Source organism: Carassius carassius, chromosome 50, assembly GCF_963082965.1.
Source record: "Carassius carassius chromosome 50, fCarCar2.1, whole genome shotgun sequence".
NCBI lineage: Eukaryota > Metazoa > Chordata > Actinopteri > Cypriniformes > Cyprinidae > Carassius > Carassius carassius.
In genome coordinates, this window is record NC_081804.1 from 11085845 (window position 1) to 11112539 (window position 26695).

Consider the following 26695-nt stretch of genomic DNA (forward strand, 5'->3'; position numbering starts at 1 on the left):
CTACGAGTACACTCGAAATCTCAGGCATTTCTTCTGTCGGTGGACATGCATATCCAATTGGGCTGACAGATCCATCAGTCAACACTGGACTTTTGTCCCCATGACAAAAATGTTCATTAAGCCTCGATGTTGCAGTTGAGGTTTGATGTTTGTTTTTCAAAAGGTCAGATTTTCCAGTTTGGTGTTGATGTTTTTCCACTGTCCTAACCAGAGGTGTCATTGTGTTCAGTGGATGTACTATATTTGATTGGCAATTAGTTTGTCCCACAACCACTGGTGGTGTGGCAGTGTCTTTATCTTGCATAAACTGACCAGCAAAGCATTGCAAAGCCACTTTGTGAGAGAGAACATTAATCCTAATAGGCGTTGAAGCATCCACCTCAACAGCCTCCTCTTCATTCATTTGCACAGGAAGTTCTTGACTCTGTTTTGGATCAGTCTCATATCTCACAGACTCCCCTAAGAGTACACAGTCAGTTTCAGGCATTTCTTCATCAGATTCACTTTGCATTTGAGATGGTCCTGCGAGAGCAGGATAAAGTTTTGGCGGACTGGCATAGTCAATATGGCTGGTTAATCCATTTGGTTTTGAAGAAATTTCTTTATTTTCAGCAAAGTACTGTTTAGCCACTTCATGAGTGAGAACAACAATCTTAACAGAAGATGAAGTGTCCATCTCAACAGTATTCTCTTCATTTGTTTGTACAGAAAGTTCTTGACAAAGTTTTGGATCAGTCTCATATCTCACTACCTTATTAAAGTCACTGTTAGGCATAATTTCACTGGATTCATATTGCGTTTGAGTTAATGGAACAAACCTTACAGGACTAAGTGTCAGTGGATTTGAGCAGTCACTTTGGCTGGAAGATTCATCAGTCATCATGGGACTTTTGGCTCCAACACGATTACAAAAACGGTTGTCCAGTTTTGATGTTCTAGATAACCATTTCTGCTTTCTTTTTAAACCACCACTATTTTTAAGGAAGTTTTGATACTTTAATGAAAGATCCCACTTTTTCAATTTCGTCACCAGATCGGTCATGCCCTTCAGCGGAATAACAGAATTTGGTTGACAACTGCGTTGTTGTTCATTAAGCTTCGGAGAGAAATTATCAATCACTGGTGGAGAGGGAGCATTCGAGGGAACAGGAGATTTTTCACAACTCTTATCATACCTACTTTTCTCCGAGGACATGTGTTCTTCTTCATTTACTTTGTCTGTTATTTCCGTTGCACCCCGAGTACGTTCGGTTAAAGATGGCTTATAAGGAGCTGATAGCAATGTCCTTAGAAATGTAGATGCTGGATATTTGGTCTTCTCCTTTAGCCTCTGCCTGCTTGCTTGTTCTTCTGTTGATACTGTGTCAAGTCCTTGGGGTGTGTTTAACAAAGACACCCTGTGCTTTTCTAGTAATGCAGCAATGACTTTTTGTTCTATCAACTTTGTGGCTGAAGCATACATATTTTCGGTCTCCACTTCATTCATGTGCACACCAAGTTCTTGACTCTGTTTTGACATGGTCTCAGCGCAACCATTGTTATGCATTTTTTCACTGAATGGAACTTGCATTTGAGAAGATAATGCCATCTCCTCTTCTTCTGTAACCACATGTATGGGCTTTGGCAAGTTTGTACGGTTACTTTGGCCAGTTGATTTGGGCGACACATCGTTACTAAATTGGTCATCCAATCTGGACATTCCAGTCGATACACCTTGTTTATCCAAATCCTTCACAACAGTAATCATGACCTCCAGAGAATTTGTAATAATTGGTTGACTGTTGGTCAGTTCTGTAACCTGACAGTTATGCTTTGGTGAGCTGCTGATGTCAGGCACAGATAGAGATTGTCCATTAAACGAAACGGGCATGTTTTCATGTAGACTCTCATTGTTTGATGATGGTTTGTCTGCCGATACTTTGTTCTCCACCTCTGAAGGTACTTGTTTGCACCTAATCAATATTGGCTTTTCAGTGGCTTCTTGCAATTTGCTTGGTGTTTCACATTCCAAGTTTTGTGCTTCGTGAACAGAGACATTTTGAAAAGACTTATAAAACCAAGAGTAACCACATTCCTTGTCGATGTCATCAACGTTTTCATTAAGATTCAACCAAGACGACTTGTACATCATCTTCGGTGGCTCTTCGTTGTGTTTTAAAACATGAAAATCCTCATTGACTTTGCTACGTGCATCATTTACAATTTGCCTCAGTATCACAGGATCTTTCATTGAAGTGTAAACAGAAACTTCTTTCATTATGCTTTGATATATGCCACTTTGTACAGCTTCATAAAACTTGTAAAAATCCTCGTTCCAATGAATCTTTAAGATGTCCGTCCAAGGATCAGTTTTGTGGATGTTCTTCTGATCCCCATTTTCCATTTGCTGAATCACTGCAATTAAGGCCTCCAATCGATCTAATGGCCATTCAATAAAATGAACAGTGTCCGGTTCAACAGTTTTCTTGTCTGTGATGGTGCAGTTTTTATTTGTCTTTTCAGCCAGTTCACTTTGCATTAGAGTTTGAACAGACTCCTTTTGTTCTGCAACCACATTTTTCAGCTTCAGCAAACTTGCACAGCAACTTTGGCCAGGTGATTCATCAGCCAAAACTGGACTTTTGGCTCCAACTACATTGCAAAGTCCATCATTCAGCCTTGGCTCGGCTGACTTAGGTCGTTGATTCTGGCTTCTTGGATTGTTTGGTTCTCTAGTTTGGTTTTTCAGATTAGAGTTGGCCACCAAATGATGTGGAATATTTGGATGATGGTGTACAGTCTCTTGTACAGGCATTACATTCATTTTCATATTAGCAGATTTGTCAGAAACATTAACAGGTGCTGTTCCTATAGGAGACAATGGCGTGACAACAGCAACAGCTCTCTGAGTAGCATTATTCGCTTGCAGGTTCTGCACACATGTAGAAAACGTTTTTACGTTAGCATTTGACATCTCAGCAATCAACAACTGGTAAGGGTACCCACCAAACAAACTACTTTGACCATAACATGTGTTTTCTGTTAAGGGATAATATTTTAGATCAGATGGCAAGCTCTGCCTTGTTTCTGAGGAGTCTTTTGGCAAATTAGTAGGAGCATTCGCATTTTGCTGCCTGCTATACAAGTTGCTAGTGTTCACATTTTTTGTAGCTTCGTTTAGACTTGTAGTGTTCACCGCTTTAAACTGTTGTGAATTATGTGGGCCAACTGCTGAGGAGGTAGTTTGCTGTTGCATGTTGGGAGCACCTTGTAGATTTATGTTGCTAACAGGTAGGATTATCTGGCAATTAGAGGGCATGTTCCACAGAATCATTTGGGAGTCCTGTTTTCCTGTTGGCAATGCATGTTTTGAATTAAGCATATTTTCTTGAGCAAGCTTTTTGTCATTGGTAGCTTGAACGCTACTAGTCAAAATCTGGTCACTGGTTGCTGGTTGGATTGTGCAGGTGAAGTAACTTCCAGTGGCACTTTGTCCAGAATATGAGGGACTTACAGTGTGAGGTGGTAACCATAGCTGGTAAAAGTTTTGGCCTGTCCCATCTCCAGGTGTAGCTCCTTTTCCATGCAAATTTTGCAGTTGTCCTGAATGTTGTGAATTGGCTTGCATTCTACTGAATGTTCAATTGTAACTCCAGACAGAATGTAGGAGTGGAATAATCACATGCCTGGAAAAAAAGAAAAGCAAAGAGTCAAGGTGACAAAATACTTTCAAAATGAAATACTAGGGGTGCTCCGATCACGATCGTTAATGCGCTTCTCGTCAGTAAAGCCGGTTCTCTAATCAGCGGTAAATTCCATGCGTGCGTGATTCCACTTAGAGCAGCTGTTACTACACAGAGCCGTTGTTAACTGAGAAGATGCGCAAATAAATGCTGAAAATGAATGTGGAAGCTTCTCAGTTAATAATGGCTCTGTGTAGTAACAGCTGCTCTATGTGAAATCAAGCACCTGATGGAATTTACCGCTGACTAGAGAACCAGCTTTACTGACGAGATGCGCATAAAGATCGGCAGATCGTGATCGGAGCACCCCTATTAAATACCATTAGTATTACAATATTCATTGGAGTTAGAGTAATTCTTTGGAAGTTTATTATATCTATTATTTATTCTATCAGCAAACCCCAGTGGTTTTTCATTACAACCGAGGCCTGGGAGAAAGAATGAGCAGACACAAGCCTCTTTCACAAAGAAATTCCAGAAAATTAGGGTTGCAAAATTCTGGGAATTTTGGAAACTTTCCATGGGAATTAATGGAAATTAATGGAAATAAACTTGAAATTTTCTAAATTGCTGGAACTGGGGATTTAAATGTAGTTGAGAAAAAAAATCTTGCAGCATAATCTTGGGTTAAAACAACCTGATTTAATGCAATTTCAGCTATTTCTACCCTACACATTGCTCAATCACATGCACACTGCTTATTGCAGGGCTATTGAGGGCACACCCCCTCATGAACAGTGCTTTCCTCCATAACATGAACAGATTATTTCTTGAATCCTGCACACAAAATATCAAAATTTCCATCTTTGTAAGTATTAATGTAAATTACATGAATATTAAAAAAAAAAGTTTACAATTTCCTTGTGCTGTACAGTCGTGGCCAAAAGTTTTGAGAATTACATAAATATTAGTTTTCAAAAAGTTTGCTGCTAAACTGCTTTTAGATCTTTGTTTCAGTTGTTTCTGTGATGTACTGAAATAGAATTACAAGCACTTCATACGTTTCAAAGGCTTTTATCGACAATTACATGGCATTTATGCTAGGGCTGGGATAAACGATTATTTTTTAAACGATTAATCTAGCGATTATTTTTTCGATGCATCGATAAATCTAACGATTAATTTTCCCAGACCGATTCGCTTTCGATTATCTCCCCATTAATTGACTACTAACAATTTATACATGTTGATTTACATATCTGAATGAAAAAAACATGAATTCCTTAACATTGCAATATATGTTTATTGCTCTTAAAATTACAAAATAAAAGACTGACTAAGAATGCATTACTTTGCACTTGTATAGAGATAGCATTCAATAAAACCTTGAAGCCTTGAAAACACATAGCTTACTGAAACAAGCTTACTGAACACATAGGGCCTAGCTTACTGAAAAAAAGTTCTTCTTTCAGATGAAAATAACAACAACTTGATGTCTAGCATTCAATAAAAAAGGTCACCCAAAATACTTGTTTAGAGCAATTGAAAGAATACAGTAACCAATGTAAACTTGAGGGCTTTAAGCTAATACAGAGAGTGCTTTTCAAAAAAAAATAAAATAAAATAAATAACAGTGGGAGCCTGCAGCCTGTCATGGAGAGAAAAAAAATCTCTGAATGCTCCACGTGAAACTTTGGCGTTTCGCCCTTTTTCTATCGTGTCTAAAGATTTTGGTTAATATGTACAAGGGAGAGAGAGAGAGCAAGATAGCGTTTGTGTAGTTTGAAGACTGAGAGTGCGCGAGCGCGCGTGAAACTTTGGTGTTTTGCCCTTTTTCTATCGTGTTTAATGATTTTGATTAATATGCACAAGGGAGAGCAAGAAGCGCTCATGTTGTTTGAAGACTGAGTGCGCGCGCACAGCCGGGGCTCTCTCTCATACGCGTCCTGTCAGGCGCCTCGGTCATTCTATTCTACATCACTCACCGATCAAATAACGATTTGACAGCCGCCAAAAAAAAAGATAAATTCAGAAAAACCCCTGGAATGGTTATATAACGTTGGACAGAATGTTGATCCGGCCATCGCGTATATTCAGCGCACATAAGGTAAACGTTTTGCAAACGTTTTTTAGAGAAATAAAAACAGGTCGACGAATCGATGCGCATATTTTGCGTCGACGTCATCAATGACCTCGACGCGTTGTCCCAGCCCTAATTTATGCAAAGAGTCAGTATTTGCAGTGTTAGCTCTTCTTTTTCAGGACCTCTGCAATTCGACTGGACATACTCTCAAATCAACTCTGGGCCAAATCCTGACTGATAGCAACCAATTCTTTCATAATCACTTCTTGGAGTTTGTTAGAATTAGTGGGTTTTGTTTGTCCACCAGTCTCTTGAGGATTGACCACAAGTTCTCAATGGGATTAAGATCTGGGGAGTTTCCAGGTCATGGATCCAAAATTTCAACATTCTGGTCCCCGAGCCACTTAGTTATCACTTTTGCCTTATGTCATGGTGCTCCATCGTGCTGGAAAATGCATTGTTCTTCACCAAACTGTTGTTGGATTGCTGGAAGAAGTTGCTGTTTGAGGGTGTTTTGGTACCATTCTTTATTCATGGCTGTGTTTTTGGGCAGAATTGTGAGTGAGCCCACTCCCTTGGATGAGAAGCAACCCCACACATGAATGGTGTCAGGATGCTTTACTGTTGGCATGACACAGGACTGATGGTAGCGCTCACCTTTTCTTCTCCGGACAAGCCTTTTTCCAGATGCCCCAAACAATCGGAAAGGGGCTTCATCGGAAAATATGACTTTACCTCAGTCCTCAGCAGTCCATTCACTATACTTTCTGCAGAAGATCAATCTGTCCCTGATGTTTTTTTTGGAGAGAAGTGGCTTCTTTGCTGCCCTTCTTGACACCAGGCCATCTTCCAAAAGTATTCGCCTCACTGTGCGTGCAGATGCGCTCACACCTGCCTGCTGCCATTCCTGAGCAAGCTCTGCACTGGTGGCACTCCGATCCCGATGCTGAATCCTCTTTAGGAGACGATCCTGGCGCTTGCTGGACTTTCTTGGACGCCCTGAAGCCTTCTTTACAAGAATTGAACCTCTTTCCATGAAGTTCTTGATGATCCTATAAATTGTTGATTTAGGTGCAATCTTAGTAGCCACAATATCCTTGCCTGTGAAGCCATTTTTATGCAACGCAATGATGGCTGCACGTGTTTCTTTGCAGGTCACCATGGTTAACAATGGAAGAACAATGATTTTAAGCATCACCCTCCTTTAAACATGTCAAGTCTGCCATTCTAACCCAATCAGCCTGACATAATGATCTCCAGCCTTGTGCTCGTCAACATTCTCACCTGAGTTAACAAGACGATTACTGAAATGATCTCAGCAGGTCCTTTAATGACAGCAATAAAATGCAGTGGAAAGGTTTTTTTGGGATTAAGTTAATTTTCATGGCAAAGAAGGACTATGCAATTCATCTGATCACTCTTCATAACATTCTGGAGTATATGCAAATTGCTATTATAAAAACTTAAGCAGCAACTTTTCCAATTTCCAATATTTATGTAATTCTCAAAACTTTTGGCCACGACTATATGTAATATACTGTGCTACTTAATTAGACTATACCATTGTAAAAACAAATACACTGACTGAACAAACCATAGACTGGAACAAAAAAAAGTCAAAAAATGACCCTCCCCCCCACACACACTCCCCTCTAGTCACCTAAGAGAGGGATTCCCCTGCAGTTTCTCCAAGTGGCAACCTTCCGCTCCCTCTCTTGAAACCAACACGGAACATCTAGAAGTCCACCTGACATTAAAAGAGCTGCATTGAGAGCTGAGAGCTGCATTGAGTCCACAACCCAGTAGACATCCTGGTGACATTAGGTGTTAGTTCTTAGTAGAGCTGCAACTAACGATTATTTCTTCTGTCGACTAATCTAACGATTATTTTTTTCGATTAGTCGACTACGCTAACGATTATTATTATTATTTTATTAATCTAATCTAGTGTTCTTTTTTTGGTTAGCTAATGAATTCATTGGATAACTTTACAAAAAATAAGTACAACTTATAATCTAATTTTTAAACTTTTATTACATAAAAAAAAAAAAAACTTCAATGTGGTTGAATTTTTTACAGCATTCAAAAATAAAAGTGCCAAAAAATAAAATGTAAACAACACTTTATGGCATCAGGCATGAATAATGGCATATTCTGCCTAACACTTTGCAAAAGATACATTCTGTAGGCATTATGTGGTTTAAAGTACAACCCGAATTTCGGAAAAGTTGGGACGTTTTTTAAATTTTAATAAAATGAAAACTAAAAGGAATTTCAAATCACATGAGCCAATATTTTTATTCACAATAGAACATAGATAACGTAGCAAATGTTTAAACTGAGAAATTTTACACTTTTATCCACTTAATTAGCTCATTTAAAATTTAATGCCTGCTACAGGTCTCAAAAAAGTTGGCACGGGGGCAACAAATGGCTAAAAAAGCAAGCAGTTTTGAAAGGATTCAGCTGGGAGAACATCCAGTGATTAATTAAGTTAATTGATATCAGGTCTGTAACATGATTAGCTATAAAAGCTTTGTCTTAGAGAAGCAGAGTCTCTCAGAAGTAAAGATGGGCAGAGGCTCTCCAATCTGTGAAAGACTGCGTAAAAAAATTGTGGAAAACTTTAAAAACAATGTTCCTCAACGTCAAATTGCAAAGGCTTTGCAAATCTCATCATCTACAGTGCATAACATCATCAAAAGATTCAGAGAAACTGGAGAAATCTCTGTGCGTAAGGGACAAGGCCGGAGACCTTTATTGGATGCCCGTGGTCTTCGGGCTCTCAGACGACACTGCATCACTCATAGGCATGATTGTGTCAATGACATTACTAAATGGGCCCAGGAATACTTTCAGAAACCACTGTCGGTAAACACAATCCGCCGTGCCATCAGCAGATGCCAACTAAAGCTCTATCATGCAAATATGTGAACATGGTCCAGAAGCGCCGTCGTGTCCTGTGGGCCAAGGCTCATTTAAAATGGACTATTTTAAAGTGGAATAATGTTTTATGGTCAGACGAGTCCAAATTTGACATTCTTGTTGGAAATCACGGACGCCGGGTCCTCCAGGCTAAAGAGGAGGGAGACCTTCCAGCATGTTATCAGCGTTCAGTTCGAAAGCCAGCATCTCTGATGGTATGGGGGTGCATAAGTGCATACGGTATGGGCAGCTTGCATGTTTTGGAAGGCTCTGTGAATGCTGAAAGGTATATAAAGGTTTTAGAGCAACATATGCTTCCCTCCCAACAACGTCTATTTCAGGGAAGGCCTTGTTTATTTCAGCAGGACAATGCAAAACCACATACTGCAGCTATAACAACAGCATGGCTTCGTCGTAGAAGAGTCCGGGTGCTAACCTGGCCTGCCTGCAGTCCAGATCTTTCACCTATAGAGAACATTTGGCGCATCATTAAACGAAAAATACGTCAAAGATGACCACGAACTCTTCAGCAGCTGGAAATCTATATAAGGCAAGAATGGGACCAAATTCCAACAGCAAAACTCCAGCAACTCATAGCCTCAATGCCCAGACGTCTTCAAACTGTTTTGAAAAGAAAAGGAGATGCTACACCATGGTAAACATGCCCCGTCCCAACTATTTTGAGACCTGTAGCAGAAATCAAAATTGAAATGAGCTCATTTTGTGCATAAAATTGTAAACTTTCTCAGTTTAAACATTTGCTATGTTATCTATGTTCTATTGTGAATAAAATATTGGCTCATGTGATTTGAAAGTCTTTTAGTTTTCATTTTATTAAAATTTAAAAAACGTCCCAACTTTTCCGGAATTCGGGTTGTAGTAACACACCACAAAAATACTGGTCATCAACACTATGTAAAACATACCTGAAAGGTAACAGTTTTAAAGGAGCCAAGTCCAACAAAAGCACTGCTCAACACTGTGCAAAAAAAAAAAGGCCAATACAGTGCAATGATTACCTGAAGGCATCTTGTAGTTTAAAGAAGTCCAACATAAATACAGCCCAACATAAACAGTGCAAAAGGTTGGGGGCCCTTGTTACTAATTATATAGCATTGCAATGGAGGAAGGTTAGCTTATCGACATGCTCTGAAGTTAGGCTGGCTCTTTTTTTAGTCACAATGTTGCCAGCAACTGAGAAAAGCCTTTCAGATGGGGTTGATGTTGCAGGCACAGACAAGTAACTCTTTGCCAGCATGGCCAAGATGGGAAACCTCACTTCATTTGCCTTACAACATTTCAGCGGATTTTCTTCCTTTGGAATAGCCTGCTCAATAAAGTACATGTGTATTTCATTTCTCACAACTTCACTGTGACTTTCTTCATCTTGGATGTGACCAGTGTCATCCTCACCATTACTGTGGTCATCTGAATCTGAACCGAGCAAAGTGTCCAACAGAGACACTTGGCTCTTCTCTGAAAATTTCATGTCTGCACTGGCTGACTGAACCTGTTCCTCACATTGATGTTGATGTGTTTGCTCCTCGTATCTTCTTTTCTCTTCGAAAGCAAGAGATTGAACCTTGAGGTGAACTTTTAAACTGTCCTCTGCTGGCAGGAATTTTAGTTTGCTGAATCTGGGGTCCAGGGCTGCAGCAATAAGACATATATTTTCTCCATCATCTCTGAATTTAGTTTCCCGCTCCCATCTTAATGTCATCTCCTGTGCAGCAACACTTTGGAAAGCCTTGACTGCTGCAGTCTCGAAAATTGTGCTCTGTATGGATTTCTGGAGGCCCTTTACAAGGGGAGATAGAGCAGAACCAGTCACATAGGACTCTCCACTCAAGAAAACAGTAGCACACTCGAAAGGCCTCAGGACTTGTTCCACTTCCTCAAGTAAGCTCCACTGATCATGTTTTAAATCCGGGAAGCGCTTCCCTCGTGGTGTGACATCAGGATCGGAAAGTGTTGCAGTCACAGGCCACCTCTGTTCAAGCAGGCGGCTGATCATGTGTAAAGTACTGTTCCATCTTACGGATACATCATTAGCCGCGTTTCCACTGTCGATCTTAAACCGGGCGTGCTAGTGCGTGCCAGGGCCAGTCGCATTTCCACTGTCACAGAAAGTCATGTATGCCTTAGGTTGAAAATAAATTATTTTTATATAGAATGCCCTTATAAATTGTCTCTTTTTACGATTTAGTTTTAATCCAAATGCATGTGCTAAGTGAGTGAACATCAAAGATCCTAACAACAGAAGTGCATGAGCGAGCATCCCCTCTCTCTCTCTCCCTACCGTTAACTTGTGCATTGTTTTACTTGTTTTTGACATGTCCAACCGAATTATAAACTTTGCAGTGATGAAATGTATTTCACTCGACAAGCTTGCGCATCTCCAACACTGCGCACTCAATCCACTCAGCGTGCTTTATCAGCTCGTGCACGTCAGCTATACAGACATTAATACTGAGTGTTTAACATTATATTCATTGCATAGATCCTACGTAGACAACCTTAATGTCTAATAAGTCCGTTCTGCTTTCTGTTGTTCTGTTGTCTTTATTTCTTTGTCTGAATATGGCACTTATCACATGCTGTGTGGTATCGGCATTTGATATCAGGGCATTTTAATGAGTACGATTGTTACAGGAAAACCAGATAAAACCTCTTCCACACCCAAAAAGTGGGCTTCTCTTGCAATTCCCTGGAGACACTCATCACCTTGGAAACCTCACGACTCCCCTTCTGGGAGAGTCCGAGCTGGCAGTTTTCAGCAACTTTGTTGATTCACTTCGGAGCAGTCAACCCATGGAAGAAATTATGAGGGTTTTACTTCTAACAGGATTCAACATGAATCTACGCATTATACAGCAACTACAGAACCAATGGAAGTAACCTCTTGTTAACTATTTAGATGCGCTTCTAGGCTTTGACCCCTTTTAATTAAGGTTATGAGATTCTTTGATGGTTCTTAACAGGTTGTGATTTAGTTTATGAGTAAATACTACCCTGACTCTCCACTCTCTTGCGCACAAGCCCTCTCGCTCTCTCTCTCTCTCAGTGTGTATCTTGTCAGTAAAGCCGGTTCTGTAATCAGCGTTCACTGTGTTCACTGACAAGCTGCGCAGAACATGAGCAAATATGATCGTAAATTTTCTCAACTCTGTAGTTAATGCTGCTTCATTTGAAAGCGCGCAGGTGATGGAGATTTACCAAAGATTACAGAACCAGCTTTACTGACAAGTAAATATAGCATGCGATTTCTCATTCAGCCCTAACATACAGATGTAATCTACATCCTATGGGATCTAGAGGCAGCAGGAAGTAAAACCCTTTGTTTGCTAGACATTCCTATATGATGTAGTGTACAATTCTTACTGGATAAACCACTAGACCACCCCTTGCAATGCAACTATACAATGTGTGGATGTAATAATAAACTTTGAAGAAGTTTGTGAACAGACAAAATGGCTTCATCTTCATACTTCTTTGCATGGGTTCATGCAAGGACTGAGAATAGTCAGACGGCATCGAAAGATAAAGACAAAGAAATACGTTAATTAACAATTAGTCAATCAAAGATTTGTTTAATTATGTAAATGTGTATTTGCTGAATGCTGACAGCAAACAGGAAATTATTATAATGTTTGCCTTTCCATTATTAACAATATAAATATAATATAAACAATATAAACTTTTTTTGTATAAATTTGAATTAGTTTGTTTAATCATTCTATCTGATTATTAGAAAGACTTCGGTCCATGGACAGAACAGTTAATGACGACAACGAACATGAGAGAGAACCGTCTTGTTTGAAATGCGTCTCACCTGAAATGTAGGCGAGAGTAGGCAGCTGCAGTGAGGGGAGGAGTGAAATAAGCACAGTCAAGACGGACATTTCCGAGCTTTTGAAGTGGAACGGATACCAACAAGATCAAAGGCAGATGTAGCGTTATTCTCACTTACATGCTGTGTTGATAATAAACATGATATAATTTCCGTTCCGTTGCTTTTATATGAAAATAAATATCATGAACAAGACATTCAAAGTGCTTGCAATTTAATTCCATACGAAAGGTGAATTTCTCATCCACTTTTACTTTAATACAAACATGTATTAGGGCTGGGCAATATATCTAACGATCTGATCATGCACACCTAATCAGTAAATCTGGTTCCGTGATTACTGCTAAATCACCATCACCTGCTTTCAAATGGAGCGGCATTTAATAGACAGAGCCATATTTCACTGACAAGCTACGCAATATCGCGTTCATTATCGAAGGTGATTCATCTTATTTTAGGACTTATTTTATTTCTTTGTTTCAACTTCCAAGTGGCCTAGTCTACGTTAGTTATGAATAAATTATGTACAAATGGCTCATTCTTGACAAAAGTCAAAAGAGCTGTGTATGTGTGCACATTTGAATAATGTCAAGCTGTAAACAGGTTCAGGCTTTTAAAAAGCTGTCAATCAAAATGTAATTGTCTGGCTCGGGTCCTGTCGGGCCTAACTTTTAAGGCCCGATTACAGCTCTAGTTCAGATGTTTTATGTAGTATCACAAAACTGAAGTCAGACCATTGCTGAATGACACAAGAGAGGGTAATGGGTGGCTTGTCTCCAAAAATTTGATTGATGAGGGTCATAAAAGCCATCTGTTCTGGACACCTGTTTGTACTCCCCCTCCCCTCCCTGTACACCCCAGTGACCTAAATATGAACTTATGAACCTAAGAAGGAATTTCGGTTTTATTACCAGTTAGAAAACTAGGTAACAGAGTTTTAGCAGTTGTACCTTACCTCATACTAAAAAAGAAGCGAATGTAAAGAAATGATACAAACCAGAAAAGTTGGCGTTTGTCACGTCGGGGTGAAAAATTAAAACAAAAGAAAAAAGATGGTAGGCATTTACGCAGATCTAAAATAAAATACATCAGACAAGATACTTGTCAAATCTATGCAGTACTTTACCCACTAACTACAATTTTAAAAATCGAGACTGTTACTGACAAAGAGTTAAACAAAAGAAAAAAAGATCTCACAGCAAAGTGTTACGACGTCTCCGGTAACGTTAGATCAACTCAAACTAAAAAAAGAAGCTAACGTAAAGCAGTGTTACAAACCAAGAAAATAGGCGTTTGTCATGTCGGGTGAAAAGTTAAAACAAAAGAAAAAAAAGGGTAGGCATTTACGCTGATCTCAAAGAAAATACATCGGACCCAGTCTTTAAAACATCAGCACAAGATACTTGTCAAAACTATGCTGTACTTTACCACTAACTACAATTTTAAAAATCTAGACTGTTACTGACAGAGAGTTAAACAAAAGAAAATAAAAAGATCTCCCAGCTGAATTTGCGAAGCCTCCGGTAAAACAACCTCCCAGCACCGCAGACACACTCAGAATGCTTACGTCCAGTCCCACTCAAACAACTCCTTCTACCTCTTTCACCCAAGGCTTTAGGTGCGTTTACCGCCACCTACAGGGTAGGAGTGTGGAGCATTGACCTTAATGAAAACTAACTCAAACATAAGAGATAAAAGAAATACAAAAAATAAAATGAATGATAATAATAAACTTAGTAGTGATTCTTTAAATCCTGTTTATCAACTCTTTGAGATACTTAATCATTGAAACATTTCTATAGTCACATCTTTATTTAACATTTTCTAAAATGAGATCTGATTTATTTCTATAATAAGTGCTTGTGTAAGTTGTAATCTTTCGTTGTCATATCTTTTACATTTTATTCAAATAGGTTCAACTGATTCAGGAAGATCACATTTAACACAAAGTCCAGACACGTTTTTCCTCTTAGGCCTAAAAAAAAAAATTGTTTGGTTCCGGTTTCCGACCGACCCTGTCAATTTATGTGCGACCCAAATTTATTTTATGAGACTGGGGAAGAACGGTCTTTCACACATCGTTAATTAAATTACAGTTTCCTTTAAATGCTGTTTTACACTTAAGTAATCCGTTAAAAACCATTAAGTATTGCATCAAAACCCTTTAACTGTCAATTCCTAAAGTGAGCTATAACTTAAGGTTTGGAAATCGTAACATTAAGAGAAACACGGGGGAGTCAACAATATATCGCGGAACAGAGAGGGCACTGACAACATGCTGACAGACAGGACATTAACATTACCAGCTTACTTTTAATATGAAACAAAGTCTCATTTGGTTATTTCACCTTTCAAATGTGGTCATTTTTTAAAGAAATGTAAACAATAAATACTGTTTTGTGGCTCTTGAATGTGTCGAACAGATCGCTGTAAGTTAGATCATCAGTTAAAACTAACTGATCGTCTCTTGCTTCTAGTTAATTTATAGCATCAAAATCAAATAAACCACATAAATGAACATAACAAAGAATGTTGTTTGACTACAAAAAGATGTCTGTACACTCCGTTTTTCAAGTTCAAATCCTCCATGTTAATCCACTATGAGATCGCCTGTCAAACTCCCGCGAAGGCTTTTTGTGTGTGTGTGTGCGTTTTGCGTGTCTATGGCAACAACAGACTTTAAACGGGAATACAGAATCACTGTCGTAAAAGTACCGGTACACACATTTAAAATCAGCGCGCGTGTGTGTGTGTGTGTAAAACTGCCACTGGAGGAAAAAAATAAATAAATTAAAAAAAAAATCCCTACCGACCAATGACCTCAACTGACAACCAACCGGAACCAAACTTTTTTTTTTTTTAGGCCTTATAAATAATTATGGCGAGATCTTCCTTTCTATCCCCAAAATTCGCCTTTCATTTCCAACTGTTCTTTGAATATTATATGAATGCCGTCCTTTATTCTCACCATCCCATTTAATTTGTCACGTATCTTTTTATTTTTTATTTATTTTTTAATTAATCCTTTTATTTCTAATTTACTCATTGGAGTATTAAATACGATGTCTGACATTTTAATGCTTTTATCTGAACCACTATTCATTACCTTCTATTCCTATATGTGCAGTTGGGCTGTCAAAATTGCTCCAAATTGACATTCGAATATTCCCTCTAAAAAATACTTGTAGATAGTCTATTTAAGTTTAAACATATATGACAACGTATTACCTACATAAAAGACAAGGAAATCAACTAATGGCCAAGACTGCAGACCTCACGCTCTCTCACCCTCACGTTCTCTGCGCATAATGGTTTAAATGAACAAACACATTTTTGTGCTAGCAATTTAAGGTCGCGACTGTTGTCCCAAATATAGCAGGCTTCATTCAGTGATTGAAACAAATATTATTAATATTAATTGAAGTTTTACAGCATGTAGAACTGACATCGAATGCTCTGAGCAAGCTGTGCTGTGGTAAACATGGAACTTTTCCTTGACATGAAACAATAAATAATCAAACCTCGGATCCATTGCTTGACAGAACTCCCCGAAGCCTGCCCCATCCGCGATACTGATCGGTCTCATGTCCTTACAAATGAACGAAATTATTTTATCCGTTATGGCCTCTTGTCGTGTTGCAGACAAAGTGCTTGCGGCGGGCGATGCAAAGTAACGTTAAGTGTCAAGACGTGACTGTTTAGCTGGAGTTCCACACATTATGCTATGCTCATTTGGGTGCACATTTTTTAGATGTGACCTCATGTTGCTAGTGGTCGAATGGTTTGCTAACTGTATCTTAAATAGCTTGCATACAACAATCTCGCAGGTCAACAATTTTACCTCATTTTCTCTGCTGCGGTCGAGTTGGGCTCTGCACTTGCTGGCATCTTCCATGAAGACGCGTCAACTTTCAGCAGTGATGCTGTGCCAGACAGTGCGACTCCTGTGAGGCTGTGACCTGTCCCTGAACCTTCAGGCGCGCTAGCGCGCACACTCGCAAAACAGACAACCACGCCTCTACTACCGCGGGCCTTTTTTTTCCACATTTTTTTTATTCGAATATTAATTTTCACCTTCGAAATTGTTTTTTTTTTAACTATTCGAATACATATTCGAATTTAGAATATTCGTTGACAGCCCTAATATGCAGGTATCTATACAAAATAAATCTTTGTTTTTGCTTGTATTCTGAACTCTGTAAAATGACTGACAAAATGTCTTGTCTAGTTGAAGCTTCGCCACTCTTTAAACTTGATAGTACTGAAAATGAATCTGAACATATGACTACTTTAGGTATATTAATGTGTTCAACCGGCACTGAAGAGCCAAAAATATGACAATCATTTCTATAGTATAAACAGACGGATGATTAGATGTTCTTTCAGGTATTCTATACCTAACCCTTGGAACATATATAGTTGTTGCTGCTGTATGGACTGTTTCAGGATCTTTAGATTAGAGATCGACCGATATGGGTTTTTCTATAGCCGATGCTGATGCCGATGTTTAGAGGTCAGGGTCAGCCGATGGCCGATATGTGCTGCCGATTTTTAGGGCCGATAATAAGTGGATGCACAACATTTCTAAACTTATCATCATTTATCGAGCACTGACTTGAACCATCTCTCGAATCTTAATTTTGTGCACTGCACGGTATTAAAATAAAAAATGTATCCAAAGTTAACGAAACAAAATCAATAAACTGACCAAGTATTAAATATATAAAAGAGGTAATATATATATATATATATATATATATATATATATATAAATAAAAGTCAATCATTTTCATAAAAGTTTTAGAGCATTTATCAATTAGAATTTTCAAGTTTGTTGGAACATAAATGTAAACTTAAATATACATTTAAATAAATACAATTTTAAAAATAAAAATCAGAAAAATAAAAAATAAATAAATATATAAAAAATAAATAACAGTAGTGCTGCAAAAACACTAGCAACCAACATTTGTGTTTGGTATAAATGACACAGAACATCTAAAGTGCATTCTAATTTCAAACTTACATCGCAGTCTGTTCATTATTAAAATAAAGTACAGTCAACCAAACATTTAAAAGGTTACACTGGTCAGTTTAAAAAGACCGTAGTATACCGGTCCACTCTGCTGTTATGCCAAGGACGTTTTTGCTCATGTGAAGAGGATGATCTTTATCATCTAGTTTACATTAAATAAATAAAAAATATTATAGTTTAACATTCAGATACATTGGGAATATGGAAACATTTGGATATGTGCAGAACGAGACGGGAGCAATAACCTCCAAATACATCTCGTCAAACCCGCGCTCGCTCGTCCTCATATGGATCAGATCATTTTTCGGATAAGCAAAAAAAAAAAAAAAAAAAAGGCCAAGACAAATAAACATACGTTTTGTCTTTTTTTATTAACATTAAATTATTAAAATATATGAAATCAACTTAAAGTGCACATAATATCTTCTTTTTAACATAATAGCCCAACTTCTCATCTTCCAGTGTGCTGTGATGAAGTGAGCAGTTATCGTCACAGAGCTCTCCGTCCCCCTGGACGTCCACCCGTCCGTCGTGAGCGCAACAGAGGATGCTCGGGATAGTTCATCCACAACTGTTTTCTTCTCCTGTTCATAAAGATCTGGCACAATATTTTCACTCTAACCTCTTTCCTCATCATTATATCTGACAGGGAATCCAAAATGAACCGGCCGTTCAAGCTCCTCCGTTCCTCCGCTCGCCATGACCACTGAGTGTGGACTAAACATGCGCAACTTTTTTTTTTTTTCATAAATCAATCCGCGGGTCACGTATGTGCCGAACCGAAGATATTGATCCGAACGGATCACGGATCAATGATGATCCGTTGCACCACTACTATAGTGTGTCATTTGAAAACATTGCAGATGCGTTTTAAAATACAACAACGAGCACCACGAAACCATTTAAAGAGGCGCATTCAGCGGTCTCCTTGATGGGAAACAGTCAACAAAGTAAAATGATCTCCAACGTATGGCGCGCTCTCTTCATTTTATCAAATGATCATAATCACATTCATTTTACAGTCCTGCTACTAGCATTTTATTCAGACTAAAACCCCTTTAATTCGGGTGAGAAAGATTTTTTTCCAAGTGGCTTTTGCACATAATACTACCGCTGCAGACGCATTTTGCAGCATTAAAGTAATTTATTGATCATTAATTTAAACGACGATCAATCATGGAAATTATCGAATATTGACATCCCTAAATACAAATGAGTTGGATGGAAAACTCGTTATTGTCTGCATCAAACCATGCTTCCGAACAAATGTCATTCACCGTTCTGGGCAGCTCCAGGACAGCTGTCTCTCCGAGCACGGTGCTGTCTGTGAGCGGGGTGGAGTAACGTCAGAGACAGTTTACTTTGGTAACGTCACGCTGCAGTGTTTGTTAGAGCTGTCAACTTCTCCACCCCATTTACAGAGTGAAATTCTCTGACAACCTTTATCTCCCAGGACTGCTGTTGAATCTTCCAAAAGTTTTGGCTTGGGGTGCTTCACATGCAGTGGCAGCAGCAGCACTTTCCACCGCACCAATACGTGCCTGACTTTAAATCGTCGCTACTAAACACGGATATCGGCCGATGCCGATATATAAAAAAATTTACAAATATCGGCCCGATATATCGGTCGACCTCTACTTTAGATACATCTATGTATATGAGTTACTTTAAAACTAGGTTAGCCTATAAGATTTTTATTTTTAATCTAAACAAAAGTCCTTGATGTTTTATTTAATTTTAATAAGCCACTCACACTTACTTTAGTAGCCTAAATCATTGAATATGTCTTTTATTTTGTTAATATTAACTTCTGGCATGAAATTCTACATTCATAAATGTGTTTTTCAAAATTCCCCCACGTTTAATGGCGTTTAAAGAGGAATTTGTGATGTATTTGGAGACGTTAAAAGGAATGAAAAGTCCCAAAGCAAGATTTTTGTATTCTTCATTAGAGGACTTTGGTTTCTTAATGTGAAAATCTGTTACTCCCCTACTTTTTCATTCTTTATCTTTATATATTTTTTATTTTTTTCTTCAGTGTTGTTTTATTTATTTAATTTACATTTATTTTGTTTTATGATGTACAGAGTGTGAACAAACATTTAGTGTAATCTCAGACCATATTTGTAAATCTACCAGTAATGTATGCCTTTCTGTATGAATGTTCAAAGCAACCGAGGTTTTTACTTTAAAATTAGGTTAACCTATACGATTTAATTTTTTAATCTCAACAAAAATTCCTTGTTGGAAAAAAAGTGTTGTTTTATTTAATTTTAATAAGTCACTCACACATACTTTAGTAGTCTAAATCCTTGAATAAGTCTTTTATGTTTTCAATATTAACTTCTATCATTGCTATATCAATTAAAACATGCGTTTAGACATACAAATATTAAACAGGAATGAATGTGGTAAGTCAAGATGGGCCTTTCTTGCCAAAGAAACTTTTACAACATTACAGGAAAGGCTAAATGTTTCATCGCAAGTAGTGCGTAGAAACGCGTCTGGTGTCTGGCATCTGATGTCTTTGTGTTTACTGTTACGACCATGTCAGGGAAGATTGTAAAACATCTAAAGGTTTTCGGGGTTTGCAACTCAACTGTAATCTAATTAGTTTTCCGGGGTTCTGGTGTTGTAAATGGTGTGCTGCAGGTCAGCTAAAGTAAAAAAAATGTTTTTTTGTGTATTCAGTGATCAAAGGGTGACAATTTCAACTTTATTGCTTAGGTCTGTGATCACAAGGTTAGCTGAAAGTTCATTTACTGGTCAAAAGGATGTGAAATCTTTTAACAAGTCAGACCATATAGGAAAATGTAGTTTAATTCAAGTTAATTTAGTTTATTTTAGTTACATTTATAATTTGTATTAACCCCTAGATCTTTCAACCTCAACATAAACATACTGAGAATGCAAACAAGTACACAAACACAAGCATAATCACAAACAAACGTAAACACACACACACAGACGTAAACATACAGAAAACATGAACATGCAAACAAAATAAATGCAAATATACACTCAAACAAGTACATAAATACAAAAACAAACAAAATAGGTCACAAACACGAAAATACCTATATTAGATTGAAAATGAGTTGTCAAGTTTTCTTTGAAACCAAAAGTGTTTGTTGCTACAAATGTCTCACAGAACTTTATACAATAGATTAGACGTCCTTGCTCACTTTCTCACTCACTCACTCATTATTTTTTAGCTTTCATGTAGGATTCATGTCAGCACTCAAATGTTTTTTGCAAGAGTCCAGAGATATATGAAAATAGATGCGTGAAGAAAAAAATGTAAGAGGTTTTTAATGACAGACTAAATGGTTTAGATTGTTTAAAACAACTGAGTTTATGCATTTCTCTTGAATGTGTGTACGGTAACCGTTGCATACATGAAGCAGAAGAAATACATAACCTCATAAAAGCATTGTAGTTGATGTTAAACAATAAAAAATTATTATTTATATATCATAAATTACTTTCTTTTCAAAACACAATAAACATTCTTATGACTTTTTTTAACTGCGAACAACCGGTTTGGTTGGAAAATAAAAAAATAAATAAAAACATTATGTTTCTTAGTTAGAATACTTATAGTTTGTAGTAAAATCACATATATATATATATAAGCTTTTCTTTCAAACCACACGGTTTTCTCACACACACACACACACACACACCTCACAAAACTGCCAACAAGGACCTTAAGTTTTTGTTTTAATGTTTAGCTGTAGCTGAGACCTTGGTGGAATTATTTTACGCACAGTTTTGGGGAGGTTACTATGAACCTTGTAATAGGTTATAGATCACAAATTACCCTATTTAAAATCTAAAAGGTTGTGCAACTATATCAATTTCTTTAAAAAGTAATGTAACTGATAACATTTGATTACATGTTTTAAGACTTGTAATGTTTTCAACCGTTTGAAACATGTAAACAGGGCAGGGATTAACATTAAAGTACTCAACAACTAATGACCATTTAATGAAAAAATATTCAGATGTACAAATGCTAAAACCTAGTTTTCTAACTGGTAACAAAACAGCTTTTTAAATTGTAATAGAGCCCTGCACGGGCCTCAAATCTAGGCCCGAGCCCGGCCCTGGCCCGAGACGCTCAGGCCCTAGCCCGACCCGTGTCCGACAGCTCATCAGAATTATCAGCCCGAGTCCAACACGAGCCCGTGTTTTTATTTATTTATTTTATTCCACAGCAGAAGCCTGCCCTATTTGCAACAATTAAAAAGGGGTCAGTTTTGTGTTATGTTTCTTTTCAGTTCTTTATCAAGTTAATTTAGAAAAATGTTTGGAGCATTTTTTTTTAAATGAAGATTTACGTTAATCAGCCGAGCCGACAGCGAGTAGCCTAAAACATATTTAATCAATTAAGCCTCTCAAATTAACGCTAATACTTTACTTGGCTACAATAAAATCCATAGATATAAAACACTTCAAGCATATCACACAGACAGTTAGTTTAATATATGTTTATTTATTAAACCACAGTGAGTAAAAAAAAAAAAATTGAAATACTGAGGCAGGCTCGCACCAGCGCTTGCAAACGAAATGAGAAATAGCCTACAATCTAAACAAATTAAATTAATTAAAAACAAACTTGCAGGTTATCTTACCTCAAAAATGCACCGCAGAACATGTCCATTCTTTTTTCCATTAGTTTCCAACAGTTAAACGAAAATAAAGTCCAGTCAAATGAAAAGTTAGAACAGTCTCTTACAGAGCATCATGGAGAAAAAGAATAGCATCCAGAGTGGAAGGTTTTAACCCAGTCCTCCTCTCTTCTATCACTCTTCCCGCTGCGCTGAAGACACGTTCGCTGCTGCTGCTGGCGGGACACTAAACACAGAGCGAGCCAGTCTTGACAGTTGTGGTAGCAGGGTCTCGTGCTGTTTCCACCATAGCAGCACATCTCGTCCATCACCTTCCATGTTGTGATTGAGGCGCATGTATTGCTGTACTTCATCGTCGTCATCCTCGTACTGCTCCATAATGTTTTCAAACTCGGCCAGCGCTCTCTTTGCTGCGTGGCCCGCAATAACAGGTGCAGACACAGAAATGCTCGCCGCTGCATGAATCATCCTTTTATAATTATTAGTTGGCCAACTAGGCTATGATTAATACATTAATTTAGAGGCATATAATAGCTACTACTACAATAAGTGGATATAAGTGAAGTATAATCGTGGGTCGCGCTGACAGCATGCGTGAGACTGTCATGTCAGTATGTCAGTATAATTATAACGGGTTGAATTATCAGATTATGAAAGTTATGAAATGTCTATGTTTGTTTTTCTATCGTCGACGTCAACTTCTCTCTCTTTTTTTTTATTAATGTCTAAAAATATAAATAGAAGGATAACCCAAAAAAGTCCCGAGGCCCGGCCTGCATGTGAGCTATAACGTGAAAATTGGCCCGAAGCCCGGCCCTAGGGGCATAAATAAGTCGGGGCCCGTCGGGCTCGGGCTGAAATGCAGGGCTTTAAATTGTAATACTACAAGCTCTCACATCTTTTTCACGTGTTCCTTAACGAAATGTATCTGTTAGTTTTTGACTTGTTTAGTTTTTTTAGATAAATAACCAGTAACCTAGTTTTCTTCTTATTTCATTTGTAACAACTTTAACACCGTTTTTACACTTCCAAGTACGAATAAAAAACGACCATTACATTGTTTCCGTCTCGTCTGTTTATAACCTTTTTCTGATACTTTTTGACTTTAGTCGTTTTACATAAATATCCAGTAACCTAGTTTTCTTTTTATTTCATTTGTAACAACTTTAGCAACGTTTTTACACCTTTTTAAACTGCAATGATACAAGCTCTCACATCTTTTTCACGTGTTGCTTAACGAAACATATCTGATAGTTTTTTGACTTTAGTTGTTTTAGATAAATAACCAGCAACCTAGTTTTCTTTTTATTTCATTTGTAACGTTTTTACACTTTTCCAAGTAGGACAAAAAAACGATCATTACATTGTTTCCATTTCGTATGCGTTTATAACCTTTTTCTTGAAATGCACTGTGTATTTAAAACCTTAATAAAAAAAACGTCCCTTATACCATTTTCACGATTTCACATTTCAGAGTTTAAAAAAAGCACATAGACCCCAACACAACTCCCACCGAAATTCCTTCTTAGGTTCATAAGTTCATATTTAGGTCGTGGGCTGTACAGGGAGGGGAGGGGGAGTACAAACAGGTGTCCAGAACAGATGGCTTTTATGACCCTCATCAATCAAATTTTTGGAGACAAGCTGCTCATTACCCTCTCTGACACATTCCCCTTTATGCATAGAGAGCACTATAATCATTAGGTGCGAAATGCAACCGAGAGGTGCATGCGAGTGTCTGTCTAGAGATGATTTCAGTTCCTCACCCTAAAGAGCTCAACACAATGTGTGAAAAAGTAGATGACAAAAAGTACATATCAAACAGAACAGGGAGTAATGTCTTGAAATTATATTAGCAACTGGAAATTGGTCCGTAAAAAAACAAAGTAGGCTCCAAATGAGAACACTTTAACACCAAAACAAGTTCTAGTCAAAAAAAGGTTTTAAGGATTTCTCTCATCTCTACCTCTTGCTGGTTCACACCATTTCCTCCATCAGTAATCTACACCTCACCGCTCCCTTCCCCCCATTACCCTCACTATAAGGTCCACTCCGCATTTAAAACAAAAGGCACCATCTTGTCCAAATGGTTCTGAAATAAATCACAAAAGATAGGTCCAAAAACTTTTAAACTACAACCATATGCACACAGAGTAAAATGAATTCACCAGGCTCTGCTAAAAGAAGCAAACTGCCTTAATCACTTTTAAAACAAAATTAACCAAAACTGATACTACTTTTCACAATATGTAGGATTGGACAGCTCAAGGGTTTAGCTCTTGAAATTTAAGAAATTGAGATAAAAGTATATTATTGTAAAGCTGATTAATATACGTGCTATAAAATATTCATTGTTCATTTAAATTTATTTTACAGTGCAGGTGTATTACAGTCGCAATAACTACCATATACTATTACTAATATTAATAATATCTAACACAGAAACCAAATGTATGCAACTGATCCTATATCTTGCTATTTCAATTCGGACTTTTTCCCTCAGAATTCCGAGTTTATTTATTTTTTGACCATCAGAATTGCAAGAAAATCGTCTGAATGTGAATTTGTGGGATAAAAAAGTAGCAATTAGCTTCCACACCTATTGTCCTTGACTAACTTAGATGATTGTCATAAATTAAATATAAATTTAATACATTAACTGTTACATGTTACGTCGCTTTATCACTGGACCTATGCACCAAAATTGAAGAATTCAAGAATCGGAATTTCACGTCACATTTAACAGCCACAACAGCACAATCCCGCGGGCTGCTATAACAGCACTTACAGGAAATAGCGTTTAAATACGTTCCATGTAGAATGTAATCTTTAATCGAATAAGTATTTTAAGAAGCCTTTAAATGTACAGTCTTGGCTTTGTTTGGCTCTCCAAGACAAGTTATCGTTTACGCAAACCAGAAAGAGCGCTCACAAACTCTAACATTAATGAAGAAACCTTTTTCCAGCATAGCCTGCAAAATTATCACGGCCAGATTATAAACGATGGAAACAAATCGTAATTCCACGTAAATACTGAACAACTTACTGATCATGCGTGTAAGAAACGCTCCTCCGTCTGTGATGAATGCGTTTCCTTCGGCGCTTTCTTTAGCTACTTTCACCAAAATCTCAACATGAGGAATCTCCTCACAAGCCTCTGAAATGCAGGAGGGGCGGGACCGTTATAGCCCATGTTGCCAGGTCTGTTTTATTAGGTCGAAGAGGAGCAGTTTTTGTTCGTGTGTGTGTGTGTGTGTGTGTTATTAAACTAGGAAACCATGTATTCTTTAAACAATAAAATCACAATTCTTTCATATGTGTATTTTATACTTCATACTCAGTTTCTCCACAATTGATACAAATGAGCCAGTTTTTCGCTAAATTAAGGGTGATCTGGCAACATGTGAAAAAGCCTGACCTTTTTCAAAACAAAAGTCTACGTGTGGTCAAATCTGGACTCGAGCGAGTAGCGAAAATAATTCCCGCCTGCTCACGTTACTGTTGAGGAATACTCGAAATATATACACCTGTTTTATTTTATTAAATGTATTGTTTTATTGTTGCGCCATTCTTAATTTCCAATCTTGTTTACAATGTAATGCTATCCAGGCACTGCATTCAAACCATAGACTGTATAAAAACACGGACGTAGTGTCCGTGACGTCACCCATAGACTCCTGAAGTGTGTTTTTGAAGCCTAGCGGGCCCGCCATCTTGGCAGCGCGTCACCGCGCGACTCTCCCGGACAATCAAAAATGGGCAAAAAGGCGGGAGCTAGTTGCTGAAGCACGACGGCAGTGTCGGCAGCGGCAATCCACCTGTCACTCAAGTGGCTAAATTATGCAGAACTTTAAGTCTTAATATAATTTAAACGGATGAGTTATAAAAAAAATTCACCCCCTCACAGTTGCCACGAAGGGCAAAATTAGCTATTTAGACCAAAATCATTTTTTGCACCAGGCTGTAAACATGTTTTTTCCTGCTGTAAAGTTGGGCATTTTAACATGGGGAGTCTATGGGACTGACTCCCTTTTGCAGCCAGCCTCAAGCGGCCAGTCGAAGAATTGTAGTTTTAGTCACTTCCTTATTGGCCTCACGAGAGAGAGCGTCAGGTTGGCGCTCGATTCAAACCCGGAGGATATGACGGTTTTAAAATCAGACTCGGGCTGAAAATATAAATTCATTTGCACGACCTCAATTTGATCTAATACGTGATGATTGTTTAGGAAAGTAAAGTAAGTGCATGAAAGCAATGGATAGTTACATTATTTTTTTTTTAATTTGTACATATTTTATTTGTAGTTAATGCTTTATGTGTAGGCCCTAAGTAAGAGGTTCATTTCGCTGTGAAGGCAACTTCAGCGATTATAACGACAGATTTTTGTTTTTTGAGAAAGAGAGTTCTTAAACTCTGGTAAGATCAAAGTTAGTGATAATGTCACTTTCTGTCGGCTGTGTAATTTATTGGAAACGTTAAATAATTATACATTTCTAATGTTTTAATTA

The 26695-nt window shown here is 37.8% G+C and overlaps 1 protein-coding gene across 1 annotated transcript; it reads right to left on the reverse strand.

The window, feature by feature from the left end:
* Nucleotides 1–25352, reverse strand: LOC132133343 (uncharacterized). The gene is made up of 3 exons (XM_059546132.1): nucleotides 25236–25352; nucleotides 209–3665; nucleotides 1–33 (listed from the first exon to the last, which is right to left on the reverse strand). The coding sequence occupies exons 2-3, from the start codon at nucleotides 3605–3607 to the stop codon at nucleotides 1–3; spliced, it is 3432 nt and encodes a 1143-aa protein (XP_059402115.1). The 5' UTR covers nucleotides 3608–3665; nucleotides 25236–25352.
* Nucleotides 25353–26695: the final 1343 nt, after the last annotated feature.